This window comes from Chionomys nivalis, chromosome 8 (genome assembly GCF_950005125.1).
Source record: "Chionomys nivalis chromosome 8, mChiNiv1.1, whole genome shotgun sequence".
Lineage (NCBI taxonomy): Eukaryota > Metazoa > Chordata > Mammalia > Rodentia > Cricetidae > Chionomys > Chionomys nivalis.
The window spans coordinates 90,199,061-90,216,284 of record NC_080093.1 but is presented as its reverse complement, the minus strand read 5'-3'; the positions used below and the strand labels follow the sequence as shown (position 1 = coordinate 90,216,284).

General features: G+C 39.3%; 2 protein-coding genes across 2 annotated transcripts; both read left to right on the top strand.

Annotated features, from left to right (window-relative positions):
* The first annotated feature begins 1,581 nt into the window (after positions 1-1,581).
* Positions 1,582-2,532, top strand: LOC130880248 (olfactory receptor 2AG1-like). Its single transcript, XM_057779197.1, has one exon. The coding sequence runs from the start codon at positions 1,582-1,584 to the stop codon at positions 2,530-2,532; it is 951 nt and encodes a 316-aa protein (XP_057635180.1).
* A 12,284-nt stretch (positions 2,533-14,816) lies between these two features.
* On the top strand, positions 14,817-15,767 carry LOC130880171 (olfactory receptor 2AG1-like). Its single transcript, XM_057779104.1, has one exon. The coding sequence runs from the start codon at positions 14,817-14,819 to the stop codon at positions 15,765-15,767; it is 951 nt and encodes a 316-aa protein (XP_057635087.1).
* The last annotated feature ends 1,457 nt before the right edge of the window (positions 15,768-17,224 follow it).

Here is a 17,224-nt window from a genome sequence, read left to right as displayed (position 1 = left end):
TCACAAAAAAAAAGGGAAGCTCTTCCTTTGTATTCCTGTGGCTCCTTCTTTCTAGTGCAAACGCTCTACACTTGCAGAGCAGGGAAAGGAAGCATCAGGGCCCAGTGGTTGTATTGGGTAGGATTACTGGGGTTAATTACAATACAGAATATCTGCACTTTCCTTCCTTTACCATCATTTCTCACAAACACAAACAGACTCATTTTTTTTTTGAGTTTGGCTTTCCTTCTTTTTTTTTTTATTCTTTTTTACTTAAAATTTCCAACTGCTCCCCGTTTCCCATTTCCCTCCCCCTCCTCCCACATATTGCCCCCTCCCCCCGCTCCCCTCCCCCTATCCCCACTCCACTTCTCCTCCCCCTAGTCCACTCCCCCTCCCTCTCGATACTGAAGAGCAGTCCAAATTCCCTGCTCTACAGGAAGACCAAGGTCCTCCCACTTCTATCTAGGTCCAGGAAGGTGAGCATCCAAACAGGCTACGCTCCCACAAAGCCAGTTCATGTATTAGGATCGAAACCTAGTGCCATTGTCCTTGGCTTCTCATCAGCCTTCATTGTCCGCCTTGTTCAGAGAGTCCAGTTTCAACCCATGCTTATTCAGTCCCAGTCCAGCTGGCCTTGGGGATCTCCCAATAGATCAGTTCCACTGTCACAGTGGGTGGGTGCACGCCTCGTGGTCCTGATTTCCTTGCTCATGTTCTCCCTCCTTCTGCTCCTCATTTGGACCTTAAGAGCTCACTCACTATATAAGTCTGCTAAAAAACAGATATGTTCATGTTGATTCTAAAAATTTAACTCTAAGACCAATACTTTCTCAAATGAGTATTGTCTAGTATCAGACAATCGTCTTCTTCAGGTCATGGAGGATGTAGGACTAGACAACAGAGGTCACTAACATGAAAAGAAATCTGTGCCTTTCCAATGAGATTTGCTTAAAATGAATGTGAACTTATGAAATATAGAAAATAAGTTGAATGATTTTGTGCATGTCTAAAATTCCATAATTTGAAAGGCTTAGTCAAGAGGTTTATAGATTGCAGCCAGCCTACATAGAAAGACATTCTCATTCTCAAAAATGTGCAAAACAACAACATCAAAGAAATATGAGCAAATCAAAAACACCAGAAGTAATTTGTTGAAATTACATCTTTGTACCAATTGGAAATTGATGCCTAAATAATGTCTATACAGGAAACGTATAGGGATATCTAAGCTATTAGCCAAATAGTTACTCTAAAGTGCATGCACAAAAGACTAATTCTTTACTCTTCACAGAGAAGTAGTTAATCTTTCTTAAAGGATTCATCTTCAGGCAGAATGTCATGGGAAATATTTCCATGAGGTGGCCTACTAATAATTAGTTCTTAGTTATTACTAACATGTACTTATACTAGACAGTTCTACTATCAAAATAGAATTGAGACCTAGACGTCTTGAAATTGAGAAGCAAACATAGTTACCTGTGGGAAAGAGTATGATATTATTGGAGTCATGATGGGTATCTGATGCTACAAAACTATGGTTTATACTAGCAAAATTTCAATGAACTATCTGTTCCTAGGAATATAAGGAAGTTTCACTGAATGGAGCTCTGGAACTCCACCATGGTAAGTGATTTCATCTTGGTGGGGATTCTGGATGACAGTGGCTCTCCTGAACTGCTTTGTGCCACATTCACAGGCCTGTATATGTTGGCTATGGCCAGCAATGGGCTCCTACTCCTGGTCATCACCATGGATGCTCGGCTCCACGTGCCCATGTACCTTCTGCTCTGGCAGCTCTCTCTCATGGACCTCCTCCTCACATCAGTTATCACTCCCAAGGCTGTTGTAGATTTTCTGCTTAAAGACAACACCATCTCTTTTGGGGGATGTGCCCTTCAGATGTTCTTGGAACTGACGCTAGGTGGTGCAGAGGACCTTCTTCTGGCCTTTATGGCCTATGACAGGTATGTGGCCATTTGTCATCCTCTGAACTATATGATCTTCATGAAACCTAGAATTTGCTGGCTTGGGGTAGCCATTTCATGGATCCTGGCATCTCTGAGTGCAGTAGGATATACTGTCTACACCATGCACTATCCTTTCTGCAAATCTAGGAAGATCAGACACCTATTCTGTGAGATCCCTCCCTTACTGAAGCTGGCCTGTGCAGACACCTCCAAATATGAGCTCATGGTTTATGTAATGGGTGCAACCTTCCTACTTCTCCCTCTTGCTGCTATTCTTGCTTCTTATACACTAATTCTTTTCACTGTACTTTACATGCCATCACAAGAGGGCAGGAAGAAAGCCCTTGTCACCTGCTCCTCACACCTTACTGTAGTTGGGATGTGGTATGGGGGAGCTTCATTCATGTATGTCCTGCCCAGTTCCCTCCACACCCCCAAACAAGACAATATCTTCTCTGTTTTCTATACAATTGTCACCCCAGCTCTGAACCCACTCATCTACAGCCTGAGAAATAAGGAGGTCACTGGGGCTTTGAGGAGAGTCCTGGGAGGATGGCTTTTGCCAGCACATGCTACATTCTAAGTCTCTTCAACAACTCCCTTCTAACATCCATTTCTCCTCAAAAAAATCAGATTTTCTGCAATAAATGAAATTTTCTCTGTGTTTTGCTTACACTAAAAAATATATCTTTTGTATAGAGATTTGGACTATATATGATAAATGTGCTTTGAATCTACTCATCATGAGATATTTATAGAATGTATTTGCCTGTTTTAAAACCTGTTTTAAAATATTTTTATAGTTTTTAAAAAGCTAACTTTTGTTTTCTATAGTATCTGCTTAGTTAAAGGTTCCAAATACATCAACCCTTTAGATATGATCCCTGAACATTTAAGTACCTATTAGACCAAGACCAGAGAAAATACTAACAAGTGAATTTTTCAGATATCTGCACAAGAAAATTCTTCACCTCTGCATGAATTTTAAGCAACTAATATACTGGGAAAATTAGTGTTGATAGTGACAATTTCATCTACTTCCCAATTGGTAAAATTTACCTATGTTTTAGTGTACTCTTTCTTGGATCAACTTTTGTGGATATCCTGACAGATGTTTTTGCTGTATGTAGGTGCCCCCTTTTCCTTTTCTTTCTCTTCTACTTCTCTATTCCTCTTCTTTGCCCCCTTTTCCTTCTCTCCTTTTGTCTTCCTCTGCAGTGATGAGAATTTTGGTCTAAACTGTGAATAATAAAAGCAAATAGGTGTATAAAACTGTGCTTTTCTATTTTTTCCTAAGCACATCTTCAGATACATTAGTAATTTCTATGTACTTGTTATGTGTATCTGATATGAACATTATGTAATGTATACATGTGTCACTATGTCCTATGGTAATTTCTCTCTATATATACATAATTTTATGAAACTTGTGTCATTTAAAACCTAAATCAGTCATCTGAAGAACCTGCATAGGGCTGAACTAGGCCACCTGAATGTGGGTGACAGTTCTGTGGCTTGGACAGTCTGTACATCCACTGGCAGTAGGACCAGGATTTTATCCTTAGAGTATGAAATGGCTTTTTGGAACCCATTGCTTATGGAGGGATACTTTGCTTAGCCCAAATACAGGAGGGAGGGGCTTGGTTCTGTCTCAACTTGATATGCCAGAATTTGTTGACTCCCCATGGGAGGCCTTATCCTTTCTGCAGAGAGTAGATAGTGGGCTAAGTGGAAGGAAGGGAAGCAGGTAACAGGAGGAGGAGAGGGAGGGGAAACTGTGCTTTGTATACAAATAAAAAACCCTCTTAAATAAATAAAAAAGACATACCATTTCGGCATATAGGTTATTCTGACTAAAGTCAATTGAAAAAAAATCCAAATGGCCATCATCAAGAATACAAATGGCAACAAACACTGGCATTGGTAGGGGAAAGGAGAACACTTACATACTGTTAATGAGAGCCTAACTTTTGCAGCCACCTTGAAAAGTAGTCTGGAAGGTTCTCACAAAGGTATAAACAGAACTGCCATATGACACACTCAAGCACTCCAGGGTTTACCCTGAAAGGATGCTCTTTCATTCTGCAGAGGTCCTTGCTCTTCCATGTTCATTTGGATATAAGGAAAATGTACCATTGTATTTCCCTATATCCACACACATACCAGAAGCACTAATTAAACTCAGTGGTTAAAATAATGAGTTCATGAAGCCACAAGGGAGCTTGGATAGTGTGGATCTCAGAGTTTGTTAGGAAGTAAGGACTGTCAATAGATTTTTTTTCTCAGCCCTCATCTGAGAAGCTTCTTTTTGCAGTGGATGATGATTGGAAGAGAAACCTATAACTGGCCAAGGTGTAGAAAATAGGAGGCTGCAGAATTATCATCCCTAAAGGGAACATTTACATCACATAATCTCTCCTAGAGTTCAGGGATAATTGTGGACATACAATTGTGGACAATACAACATACAAATGGATGAGAAATATGTGTTATATCTACACAATGGAATATTACTCAGCTGTAAAGAAAAATGAAAATTTTAGGTAAATGGTATATAAAAGTTATGCTGAAGTAACCCAGGCCCAAAAAACAAGCACAGGGTGTTCTCACTCATATGAGTCTCTAAGCTATAAAGCTTTTCCTTTGTGCACAATCCATGTAGAATATGTGTGCCTGAAAAATGCCATTGTGAGAATACATTAAGATACTGTAGATAGATTATAGACAACATGAAAATAGAAAAGTGGAATCTTTATGATAGGAAGATTTAAGTTTGGGGCAAATAAGCAGGGGAAATATGGGAGTCACTAGAAGGCCAACCTAAAGGAAGAATTTATAAAAGACACGTGGAAACTTATTATGTCACAACACAATTTTGAAAATGTAATTAAAAGAGATAGTAGAACACATTTAATATGAAAGAAGGGAAAATTGTGAGGATTGAATTTAAGCAGAGATAGGTATGGAGAAAAGGGGTATAGGGTATTTAAGTTAACTAAAAATAACAATGTATCCAAAAGTCCTATGAAAACCCATCATTCAGTAAGCTCATTTCAAAACATGTGCTTATATAAGGAATACTAATGAAGCTTCCCTGCATGCGTTAACAGTAGCTCTACAAGAAGACATAAGTCATTAAAATCACAGTGCCAGGCATAGGATACCTTCCCACAAATTCCTGATCAGTGAGGGCCCAGAAATCTCCAAATTAATGCATGCGTTTTCTAATTTATCACAAGTACATGATAAAATAATATTGCTGAAGACACCATGTAATTTTACTGAAGGATATAAAGAAAGAAATATTAAACAGGTCAGGAAACTTCTTCAATATTGACTTGATAGTAGTAGGTATTAATAAGCTTTCTGGGTTGAGAAAAGATACAAATAAAGTAAGAAAATTGAGGCTATGTATGATGTGGTATTCCCCTCTGTATACTGTGTATACCACTGGATAATAAAGAAACCACTGTGGCCTAGCAAGATGGATCTTAGCTAGGTGGGGAAAACTAAACTGAAATCTTTGAAGAAGAGTTGGAGAGATGCTATGTAGCTCTGTCGGAAACAGACGCTGCCTGATATGCTACAGCCACATGGCGATACTCAAATAAGGTAGTTTAGGAAGATCTAGCCAATAAGAAACTAGAGCTAATAGGCCAAGTAGTGATTTATTATCAATACAGGTTCTGTGTGTGGTTATTTCAGGGTTGAGGAGCCTGGAACAAACAAGCAGCCTCCTAACATATACATGTACGAATATATACAATAAAAAACATATATATGTATATGTTTTTCATTGTAGACACTTGGGTAATTTTCAAAGAATATTTTTGGCAGTAAAAATATTTTTATTTTTTCTCATTTTTGGGTAGTTTTTAAATAATTTTGATGTGTCTTGATAATATTCTCCCTCTCTCTATTCTTCCCAGATCTAGCACTCTTTCTTTCCCAAGCAATTTTGCATTCTTTCTCTCTCTCTCTCTCTCTCTCTCTCTCTCTCTCTCTCTCTCTCTCTCTCTCTCTCTCTCTCTCCTCTCTCTCTCTCTCTCTCTCTCTCTCTCTATCTCTATCTCTCTCTCTATCTCTCTTCTTTTCTCCCTCCCTCTTAAAATTCGTAAAACACAGTTGGTATTTCTCATAAACTCCTGGTTGTGTGTTAACTAGAGCATGGTTAACCTACCAGTGGTCACACCCTTAAAGAAAACTGACTCTTTTTTTCTGAGCAGACACCAGTTGCTAGCAGATTCTTAGATAAGAGTAGGACTTCATGCCTATCTCATCTTCCTATGTTTGGATTTCATCTGACTTCAGCTTGAGCAGGTTTTGTACATGCTGTCTCAGCTGTTGTAAATCCATATATACAACTGCCTTATTATTTCCAGAAAACACTATTTTCTTGTAGTGATCCACTGGTTCTGTCTCTTTCAATCTTTCTATACTCTCTTCTACAATGATCCCAGAGTCTTGGGAGAAGATATGTGATATAGATGTTCCCTTTAGGGATATCATTCTGTTGTCTCTTATTTTTTGCAAATTGACCATTTGTAGTCTCTGTATTAACTGTCATTGCCTACAAATAGAAATTTCTCTGATGAAAATCTGAAGGTATAATTAAAAGTCATTTAGAGTTAGTTTAGTATGCTGCTTATTTAGTAGAGTAACAGTATTAGGTCTTCCCTAGGGCCTATGACCTGTTAAGTCACATATTCTTAGCCCTGATATTAGTGCTAGATACTGATTTTAACTTTTGAAGTGGGCAGTAAATCCAATTAGAAAATGGTTGGTTACTTCAAAGACATTCCTTCAATCATTACAACATCCATATTCCAGGGTAGTCATTGTTATAGCTGTAGGGTTCACAGTTGTGTAGGACTGATAATTTAAATATGTTTTAGGAGGGATTTACATGCAAGAGCTGAATCTATATAATTACCAGTTAAGAAGCTAGAACTAATGGACCAAACAGTGATTTAATTAATATAGTTTTTGTGTGATTATTTTGGGGCTAAGTGGCCAGGAATCAACAAGTGGATCTCTTCTCCAACAAATTGGCACCAACATGGTGGACTAAATCCATATAAAACCTGGGAGGGCTTGAAAAGGAATTCTAGATACTAAAAACACAAAGTTTAGCTCCATCTCTTTTTCCTAGTGGGCTTTGCTCACTGTTGCACACTATAGGTCCTTTAAGAGAGGTTTTCGTGATTCACCTGTAGCAGGAAAAAAGCCATGCTTTTTTGAAATGCTGGCTATCTGGGCTATGCTACCAGCTTGAACTCTGACTCTTTCAGGAGACCCAGCACTTGAATGGGGTTTGTGAGCAACATGCTATGACTTGCTTAATAGCAACTTGGACCAGCTGTGTGCCTGGAAGTGGGGTGGTGTGTGTGGCTCTCTGCGCCATGCTAGACTGTGTAGGGCAAGCAGGCAGTACCACATAAACCCTAGTAATGCTCAGCTTAAGTTTTTAAGAAGTGTTTAGTATTTTAAAAAGTGCTCCTGGACAGTAAATAATTACAGATACACAATACAAATATAAACCTCTAAATGAGTCACAGTGTTGGATAAATGTATATAGGCTTGGAAGAGAAAATAAAATAAGTATAGAGAAATATAAAAGGAAGTAAATGGTTTATAAAAATGAAGTAAAGTCTTTAAAGAGACAAAGTACAATCATAAAGACTAAAGATAATTAAATAAATAATAAAAAGTAATAGAATAAAATAAACTATGTAAATATGGAAATGCCTCAGAGACTCTGAATTATGTTTATTATTATGTTTTCATTTAATTTTGTGACTGTAAAGGATCTAAGTACAGAGAGACATTTTATTGTATGGTCTGATGAGCTAAACTAGCATGTATATTATAAAGGTATCTTGAATTCAGAATTTGGGTCTAAGGATATGTTGCTTTGGAAAAGAGGTCCTTCTTTTGTCTCCACAGAGGATGAGAACCTGTGGATTCATTCCAGGCTAATATGGTTTAATAAACCCTGATCCCCTAAAGGTTGCTGAGAATACCCCTCAAAAATTACTTTGCCCAATAAAAAGCAGGAAGAAATTTAGATGGAATTACGCCCATATTCCCAAATATTGTCTATAAATGTTTGTTTATATTTAAAAATGGATATGCTATAGAGATTTGCATTGGTATGGATATTGGTTTATTGGTGCAAAATTAAGGTCAGTTTGTTATATGTATATTTCTGATATTGATTAAGGCATTGTGTTTGTGCAGCTCATTTAAATATGTAATGTTTAATTAAGAAATAAAGCTAATGGATAATCATCTATAATCCTTAAGATTGTAGTCATGTTAGTTAGATTTTCTACATGTATAGATATATTTCAGTTAGGTAGATATTCTTCAAATCCTTCAGAGACCTTCAGAATATGGCATTTAAAATGTTTAAGAACTTAAGAATTTTTATGACAATGAGACACATCTGCTCCTGGCAGCATCAAGCTACTTCAAGAGGATGATGGGCATGGAAGAGGCTCTTTATGGAGTTGGTTAGCCATTTGAGCAAGAAACTTCTCTTGCCTGGACTGCATAACTGGACATGCAGGACCCACAGAGAATTAACTGCTGAACTTGCCTAAAGGTGAGATGGTCCTTTGGGGTTCCTGCTTCATAAAAGACTCTACTAGACATTCTGCAGGATGCAAAAGAAAGTGACTGGCAAACTGCCAATATAGGTGGAACTGTCTTTGATATTTCCTGCTTCGTGGAAAAGTCTGCTGGATACTATGGGCCTGTAGGCTGAAGATGAATGCTCCAATGGTACAGAAGAACTTTGGGTGACTGTCCAGGCCGCAAGATATCTTTGTCAATTCCAGAGTTTTGGATGTTGCTTACAATGCACTTCCTGTTTTACTAAGCAATATCATATCCTTCTAGAGTCTTTGACGAAGTTGAAGAATTTATAGTTATAGTTATAGTTCTCCTTAGTTATGATAAAAGATAAAATAGGTATAAATATTGTAACTATAATTCCTGCTTCATAACTGTTAAATGTAATTTTACTATGTTAAAGTTAAAGCCTTCCTTTTGGTTTAAACAGAAAAGGGGAAATGGTGTGGGAGGTCCTTCTGTCTATGTGTTGCTTTTATTGCTTAATGAATAAAAAACTGTTTTGAGCCTATGGGAGGAAAGAACAGAACTAGGCTGTATTCTGGGAGAAAGAAGGGTGGAGTCAGAGAGAAGTCGTGAAACTGCTGGAGACGGACACTGGGAACATTACCTGGTAAGCCACAGCCATGTGGCCAAACATTGATTAATGGAAATGGGTTAAATTACTTTGTAAGAGTTAGCCAATAAGAAGCTAGAGCTAATGGGCCAAGCAGTGATTTAATTAATACAGTTTTTCTATGATTATTTCATGCCTTATCAGCCAGAAAACAACAAGCGGCCCTCTCCTCCTACAACCAGTGATGCAGTTTTCTTTCCTAAGCATTTAAGAACACAATTCTTTATTGATTCTTTGGGAATTTCACAACATGCAACTAAATCCCACTCACCTCCCAGTCCCTCCATATCTAACCCTCATCTCTGCAATATCCCCTGAAAAAGAACCAACTCCCCCCAAAATTAAAAACAAAATAAAATAAAAAATTCACCTTACTTCTCTGTCTTTCCTGTGTCCCCAACACCTTTTCATTGGTCCTTGTGGCATTAAGAGCTTCAGTGTAACACACAGTATAGTTTTTTGAACAATCAGCTCCTCACCTACAAATGTTCATTGTAATGAGTTAATGTCTCTGGCACCATCATTACTAGACCATCACCAATACTCTGGAATATCCTGCTGTTGCCATGAGTCACGGAGATCCTGCAGTTATATTTTCCATAGGGCCAGTTCCTTCCCACGTTCCAGCAGGTCATAGGTGGGGTATGTTAGGGTAGACCAACTTAAGACCCATGATGTGGGTCTGGGTGGCACCTTAGTTAATCAGTCTGGGCCACTGAGAGTGCCCCTCACTTTGAGGGAAAGAGCCAGTTCTCCTAGGCCCATGACATCAGGGCCAATTCTCCCATGCCCTCAATGAGGGGTGAGGCCATCTCTTCTAAGTACAAGGGCCTGCACCCCCATAAAGGGCAGGACCAGCCTTTCCACTGCAATGTCCAGAGAGGGCCAGGGCCAGTCACCTCAGGGCCAGTGAAGGTCAGGCCCAGCTCGGCAAGGCCCTTGGACTTCAACATGCATGGTTCTCTATGGTAATACTAACCATGGACTTCAACACAGACCATAGCTACAGCAAGAACACAGACCCAGACATGACCCTTGACAGCAGTTCAGGCCCAGACATCACCATGGTCATTGTGGCAGCACAGGCTGATATGCTATTCCCTTCTGTATGTTGTGAATATCATTGGTTCATAAAGAAACTTCATTCAGCCAATGGCTTAATAGAGTAAAGCCCAGTAAGAACTCTGAACAGAGATGTAGATAGAAACCACGAGGGGTGCACCCAGCCACTGAGACAGTGGGTCTGATCTATTGGGAGCTCACCAAGGCCAGCTGGACTATGACTGAAAAAAGCATGGGATAAAACCGGACTCTCTGAACATGGCGGACAATGAGAGCTGATGAGAGGCCAAGGACAATGGCACGGGGTTTTGATCCTACTTCATGTTCTAGCTTTGTGGCAGCCTAGACAGTTTGGATGTTCACCTTCTTAGACCTGGATGGAGTGAGGAGGACCTTGGACTTTCCACAGGGCAGGGAGCCCTGACTGCTCTTAGGGCTGGAGAGGGAGGAGAAGAGGAGTGGGGGGAGGGGGGAGGGGCGGGAGGAGGGGGAGGGAAATGGGAGGCGGGGAGGAGGCAGAAAATTTTTTTTTCAAAAAAAAAAAAGAAAGTAGGTGGAGTCAGTGAGACGCCGTGTGGAAACAAATGAGTCAGAACTTTGCCGGTAGACCATGAGCACATAGTGATGCACAAATTAATAGAAATGGATTAATTTAAAATATAAGAGTTAGCCAGAAATGCTCTTAAACTATTGACCAAACAATATTGCAATGAATATAGTTTCTGTCGGATTATTTTCAGTCTGAGCAGCCGGGAATGAATGAGCAGCCTCATTCAACAACAGGCTACCCAGATCAGTATGTCCCCTATGGCAGAATGGCCCTGAGACACCAACATGGTCTCTGGTGACTTATCAGACTGTGGGCACCTGAATCACCCTCAGTGGTAACAGAAGGCTTGAACATCAAATCAGACCTTGACTGCTATACTGCCATGAACCCAGACATAGCCCTCAATAGCAGTTCATGGCCCCAGGTGGCAGCACAGGCCTCTCAAATTAGGATGGCTCTAATGGTGGCATGACCAACAGACTCCAACCTAGCCACAAGGGGTGGCCCAGAACCCAGGCACCTTGGTGGCCTTTGCTGGGAACATGGGTCATAGGTATCAACACAGACCCTGGCTACAGTAAGACCACAGACTCAGATATGGACCTTGGCAGCATCCTGGGCCCAGATATCACTCTGGCTATGGGTGGCAAACAGGCCACCCACATCAGCCAATCCCTCACCATCTTCATCTCTTCAGTTCTGCCTCTATCCACAGCACAGGAACTGTTCTGCCACTTTCTCTCCTATTTCTCCACCATATATCTTCTCATCCTAATGGAACCTACGAGCACTGATTGGGTCTATGAATGCCTTCAATCTACCAGGAATGTGGTGACCCCAGGCTTGCCAGTGGGTGTCTTTCACCCACCTGAGCTGAATGGCACCTGCAGGGCATGTGGATGCCTTCAGCTGTCCCAAATTATCTCACAGTGTTTTTTAAAGGCTTATCTCCACTGTACTATGGCTGCCACTGATAGGCCATTGTTATCCAAGTGTTTCTATATAGTGGGTATTTTAAATGATTTAACTTAATATTGACTCTACAGTTCTAACACTGGGTGGATTTCTTTCTACTTTCTTGCTTAATGAAAGGAAAATTGAATTCTCTTTCTTTAACCATCACTCATGGTACCAAGACATGAGCACACAGAGGCTGTGCTGGATTATTAGAGAAAAACGAAAAATGAACTCACTTCCACAACTACCCAGAGTAGCCATATTGAATCACAATAGTCGAAGAGGAAAAAAAATGTAAGGAAATCTGCATCCCACAAATTCTAAGAGGACATTATGTTCTAGACCTAAGGGACTTTTGCAGTTCTCTTTAATTACAATCCATTTTTCATTTAGAATTGCATAGAAACTTAGAAAAGTCTGATGAGATCTTGGTGTGTGTGTGTGTGTGTGTGTGTGTGTGTGTGTGTGTGTGTGTGTGTGTGTTTTAAGCTCCCATCAGCATGTGGGAGTCTAAGGCAATTGGGTCTACATTCAGTGGGAAGAGAAACCTAGAGTTTCAGAGCTCATTTTGTGAAAAAGGGACTTAGGAAAGCCAAGCCAGAAAACACTCCCAAGAGGACTCATTAACTTTTTTGTCTCCTAGGTAAACATTTTCAAGGAGGTCATTTGTGATAATATATAAGTCCATCTAGAGATATGCATAGGAAAATGAAGACAGGAGGTCTTGGGACTATGAGACAAGGACCTAATGTATTACTTGCCTCAGGGACGTTTAATGGTGCAAGACAGGGCCCTTTGATTTTCAAGTTAAGATTTCTACTTCCTTCCTGAAACTTTTATATTGGCTCCCAGGCAGCAGCAGAAACATGGTAACCTCAGTGTAACACCCAAGAACAGTCTGAAGACTGACAGGAAGCTAGAGCAGCTGGTTCACATCATGCAAGGTGATGAACCTACAGTTTCTAGTAATTCTGCTCAGGTTAGAGAAAAGGAATGACATTTTTTTGTTTTACTTCATCAAAAACTGTTAATTACTTGCTTGTTCCCATTGCCATTTCCAGCGATGTCTGCAGATAAAAGGAACTAATCCCTGACATCTGACATTAGATGGATTCCTAATACACTGCATCAACTTATCAGACTTTAGATAAATCAAAAACTGCTGAAGGAAAGCATACCTGACCTCCATGTTTGTAACAAAACACCCTTAATTGCCAAGCAATCCAATGTGAAGCCAGGTGCAGGCATCTAGGATTCTGACCACCTAAGGTAAGGAATTTTTATCTCTTTCAATAACATATAGGTTTTAGGCATTTTAAGTCAAGATTTAGAGTCCAGAGCAATACCTAAGTACTTAAACTGACATCTGTCAAGCTTTTTAGTGCATTGAATTAATGGCCTTTAATTTTTTTGAATATGAAAAGAGTATCATTAAGACTGATAGAGTCTATGTAACAGTTAAGACCTGCAGAACTCCTTCCTTGTAAAACTCTCAGTACATGCCTTCAGACCCTACTGCTGTCCCTGATAATATTTATCAGATAGATGAATTCCTTCGAAAGATCATCTGAACTAACAAAATACTTGTCCCAGATTCTCAAAGTAGCATTGGACCCCAGAGAAGCCAATACAGACTAATGAAATGTTAATGGAAATATGCCAAGACATGGTTACATAACTTATGCAAAATGTTTCACTTTCACATTCATTTTTATTTCATTCTGGGTTGCCTTCATCTGTGCAGTTCCATGATGCACAGCAAAGTTCCTGTCAATCTAGAGTTCTTCCACTACTGTCCGCTTCTTCATGGCTGTTGGTACCATACTTCAATAGCAGCTTCCCAGAAAGAAAGCTCCCCCATCCCTGATCCCCTCCTGTCTGGTGCAAATTCTCTGTATTTACAGGAGTGAGCATGGATATTGGGATCAATGGCTGTATTAGGATAAGATTATTTAGGCAGATTATATCACAGATTACTTGTTTTTTTGTGGAATTTTGTCATAACTCCTAAGCATAAACAGAACCATTTTTATATGAAGGGCAGAAATCTTTTATTTCTGTGTCTTTGCAGTCACATATTGTATAGTTATCTGTTAAAATAAAAATATTCCATCAATCATAACCCCAATACTTCCTCAAACTTAATTTTCCCTGGCTTTAGACAGTAATCCTAGTTCAGGCTCATTGAGAATGTGGAACTTTCTAACAGGTAATTAATGTGGAAACCTCATGTTTTTGCAGTGAGATTTCTTACAAACAAACGTGGACTTACAAAATTTAGAAAATGATCTGGAGAGTTTGATACATACTTAAAATATCAGCACTGCAATAGTTGAAGCAAAAGGTTCTTGTTGGATGACATAAAAGACCTTGTTTAAGAACATACAAGCTGGGAGGAGGTGGAACATTCTTTTAATGACAGCACTCAGAAGGCAGAGGTAGGCATATCTTTGTGAGTTTGAGGCTAAGTTGGTCTACAGAGTCAGTTCCAAGATAGTCAGGGCTACTCAGAGAAAACTTATCTTGGAAAAATAAATAAAGCCAGAAACGTGAACAAAAAATGGAAATAATTTATTAAACTCACATCTCTTCATCAACTGGTAAGTTAATATTTAAGTTAATTTAAATTTATATGTCTATGGGGAAAGCAAACTGAAGTATCAAAAGTACTAATCAAATGTTACTTATTAACCAAACTAAAAGAATGTTGGGTATTTTATTAATCTTAACAAAGAGCTAGTTTAGTCCTCCTAGAAAGACATTTCTTCAGGTTTAATATCTTGTACAATATTTTCATCAGGTTACAAACTATTTTTAAATTATTAGTGTTGTATGTGAAATCCACTTAGGTAAATCTTTCTTAAAGATACAATTACCAATTAGAAATTTGAAAACCAAGGAGCAAAGCCATTTACTAGTAGGAAAATATCATCTTACTGGAGTCATGTTGGGCATTCTCATGAACTTTGATGTTAAAAAACCAAGGTCCAAATTAGCAAAACTGAATTGAACCATCTTACTTTGTCAGCTAAAGAAATGACACAAAATGGAGCCTTGGAACTCCACCTTGGGAGGTGCCTTCATCTTGCTAGGGATTCTAGATGACAGTGGATCCCCTGAACTGCTCTGTGCCGTGATCACAGTCATGTACACATTGGCTCTGACCAGCAATGGACTGTTGATCCTGGTTATCACTGTGGATGAACAACTCCATGTGCCCATGTACCTTTTGCTTGGGCAGCTCTCTCTCATAGACTTTTTTCTCACATCAATTGTCATTCCCAAGGCTGTCATGGATTTTCTGCTCAAAGACAACACTATCTCCTTTGGAGGATGTGCCCTTCAGATGTTCCTGGCACTAACCATGGGTGGTGCAGAGGACCTCCTTCTGGCCTTCATGGCCTATGACAGGTATGTTGCTATTTGTCATCCTCTGAATTACATGATCTACATGAGACCAAGCATCTGCTGGCTTGGAGTAGCTACGTCATGGATCCTGGGATTCCTGAGTGCTCTAGGGTATACCATCCACACCATGCAGTATCCCTTCTGCAAATCCCGGAAGATCAGAGACCTATTTTGTGAGATCCCTCCATTGCTGAAGCTGGCCTGTGCAGACACCTCTACATATGAGCTTATGGTTTATGCGATGGGTGTGGCCTTCCTAATTCCTCCTCTTGCTACCATCCTGGCATCATACACATTAATTCTTTTCACAGTGCTCAACAAGCCCTCAAATGAAGGAAGAAAGAAAGCCTTTGTCACCTGCTCTTCCCACTTGACTGTAGTTGGACTGTACTATGGGGCTCTCACAGTCATGTTTGTCCTGCCCAGTTCCTATCTCACTCCCAAACAAGAAAACATCCTCTCTGTTTTCTACACTGTTGTCACCCCAGCTTTGAACCCCCTAATCTACAGTTTGAGGAATAAGGAGGTCACTGGGGCCTTGAGGAGAGTCCTGGGAAAGTGGTTGCTACCCACAGAGTTTACATTTTAGGGGCTTTTTATAGATGTCTTCTAGACTTAATTCTTCCTCAACATCAGCTGATTTCTGCTATACATGAAATTTTCCCAGTGAAACCAACGCAATCAAATGTTTCTTTTACTAGAGAACGAGGGACTATAAATGTCCCTGGTGAATGTTCTTTGGGTCTTCATGTGACCTTCTGCAAGAAGCATTTCACACTGTTTAAAACCATGCTTTGTCTTTAAAGGTTAGTCTCTGTTTACCAGTGCAGCTACTTTTGAGTGTGTAAAGGACATTACTCAGACAAGGCCACTGAGGTCCTATATCCATACCAAACCTACAAAACACAGAAGGTAATCTGAAATGGGGTTCTCAGAGCTCAGTGGGAGAATATTTTGAGGTTTGCACAAATTTTGAATCTACTAGTCTTGGTAAGGTCTCAATCAACACCAATAGTTCTTTCTAATGTCCACTTGACAGAGGTCTGCATCATGTTCACTTTTCATTTCCCATGAAGCAGCAGCTTTTGTAGATGACTTGAAAGATGGTTTTGTTTAGATTCTCTCCCTCTGTCTGTCTCTGTCTATCTGTAGCATAATATACCCTGCCATTTCTCATCCTACTCCTCTTTTTCTCCTTTTCTTCCTCTTCCTTCCTCTTCTCTTTTCTCTCATCTTCCATCTCCATTTTATCCCTCCTTCCCATCTTGCTCTTTTCTTTTTCTTCTTCTTGAAGTGGTTGGAACTGAAATCATCAACTTTACTTCTTACTTGTGAATAATATATTAAAACAAGTAGAAAAAAATAGTGGTTTATATTTTTCACTAATCATGATTTTAAATATCTTAGCAATTTAAAAAGATCCATATGGTTGGTATGTTTACATTAAATAACACAAAAACTGAATAATTGTCAAAATAGACAATAGCACCCAAAGTATATGATTAGATTTTAATAGTTTTTTTTAAAAACAATCAGTTAAAACCGTAGTCAGAATTATTATTAAAAAGTGGTAAATGGCAGCAGATTCTGGTATGGATGTGGGTAAGTTTACATGCACACTGTGAGCAGGAGTGTGAACTAGTGACTTATCTTTGGAAATCTATCTAGAGATTTCTCAAAGAGCTAAACTAGAACTACCATATGATCCAGCTATACCTCTCCTGGGAATAAACTAAAAAGAATCACTGGTTGTGGAGGTACACACAAGAAGGATTTTCTAAAGGAGGCAGAGGCACTGAGGATCACAAGTTTGAGACCAGCCTGGGCTACACATTTAAATGAAAGAGAGAAAAGAGAAAGAAAGTAAAAAGAACCTGTATCATGCTATAAAGAAACTTGCTTGTTCATGTTTATTTCTGTTCTGTTTAGAACAGCTCGGAACAGAATCATAGTAAAACTTTATTCAACCTAAAAAAAAGTGAACTTATAAAATTGGCAGGTAAATTGATGCAACTGGTAAAATAATATTGACTGAGGTAACTCATA

Bases quoted from the DNA above. Each gene is read 5' to 3' on its own strand.
- LOC130880248 (XM_057779197.1), top strand. From the start codon at position 1,582: ATGGAGCTCTGGAACTCCACCATGGTAAGTGATTTCATCTTGGTGGGG.
- LOC130880171 (XM_057779104.1), top strand. From the start codon at position 14,817: ATGGAGCCTTGGAACTCCACCTTGGGAGGTGCCTTCATCTTGCTAGGG.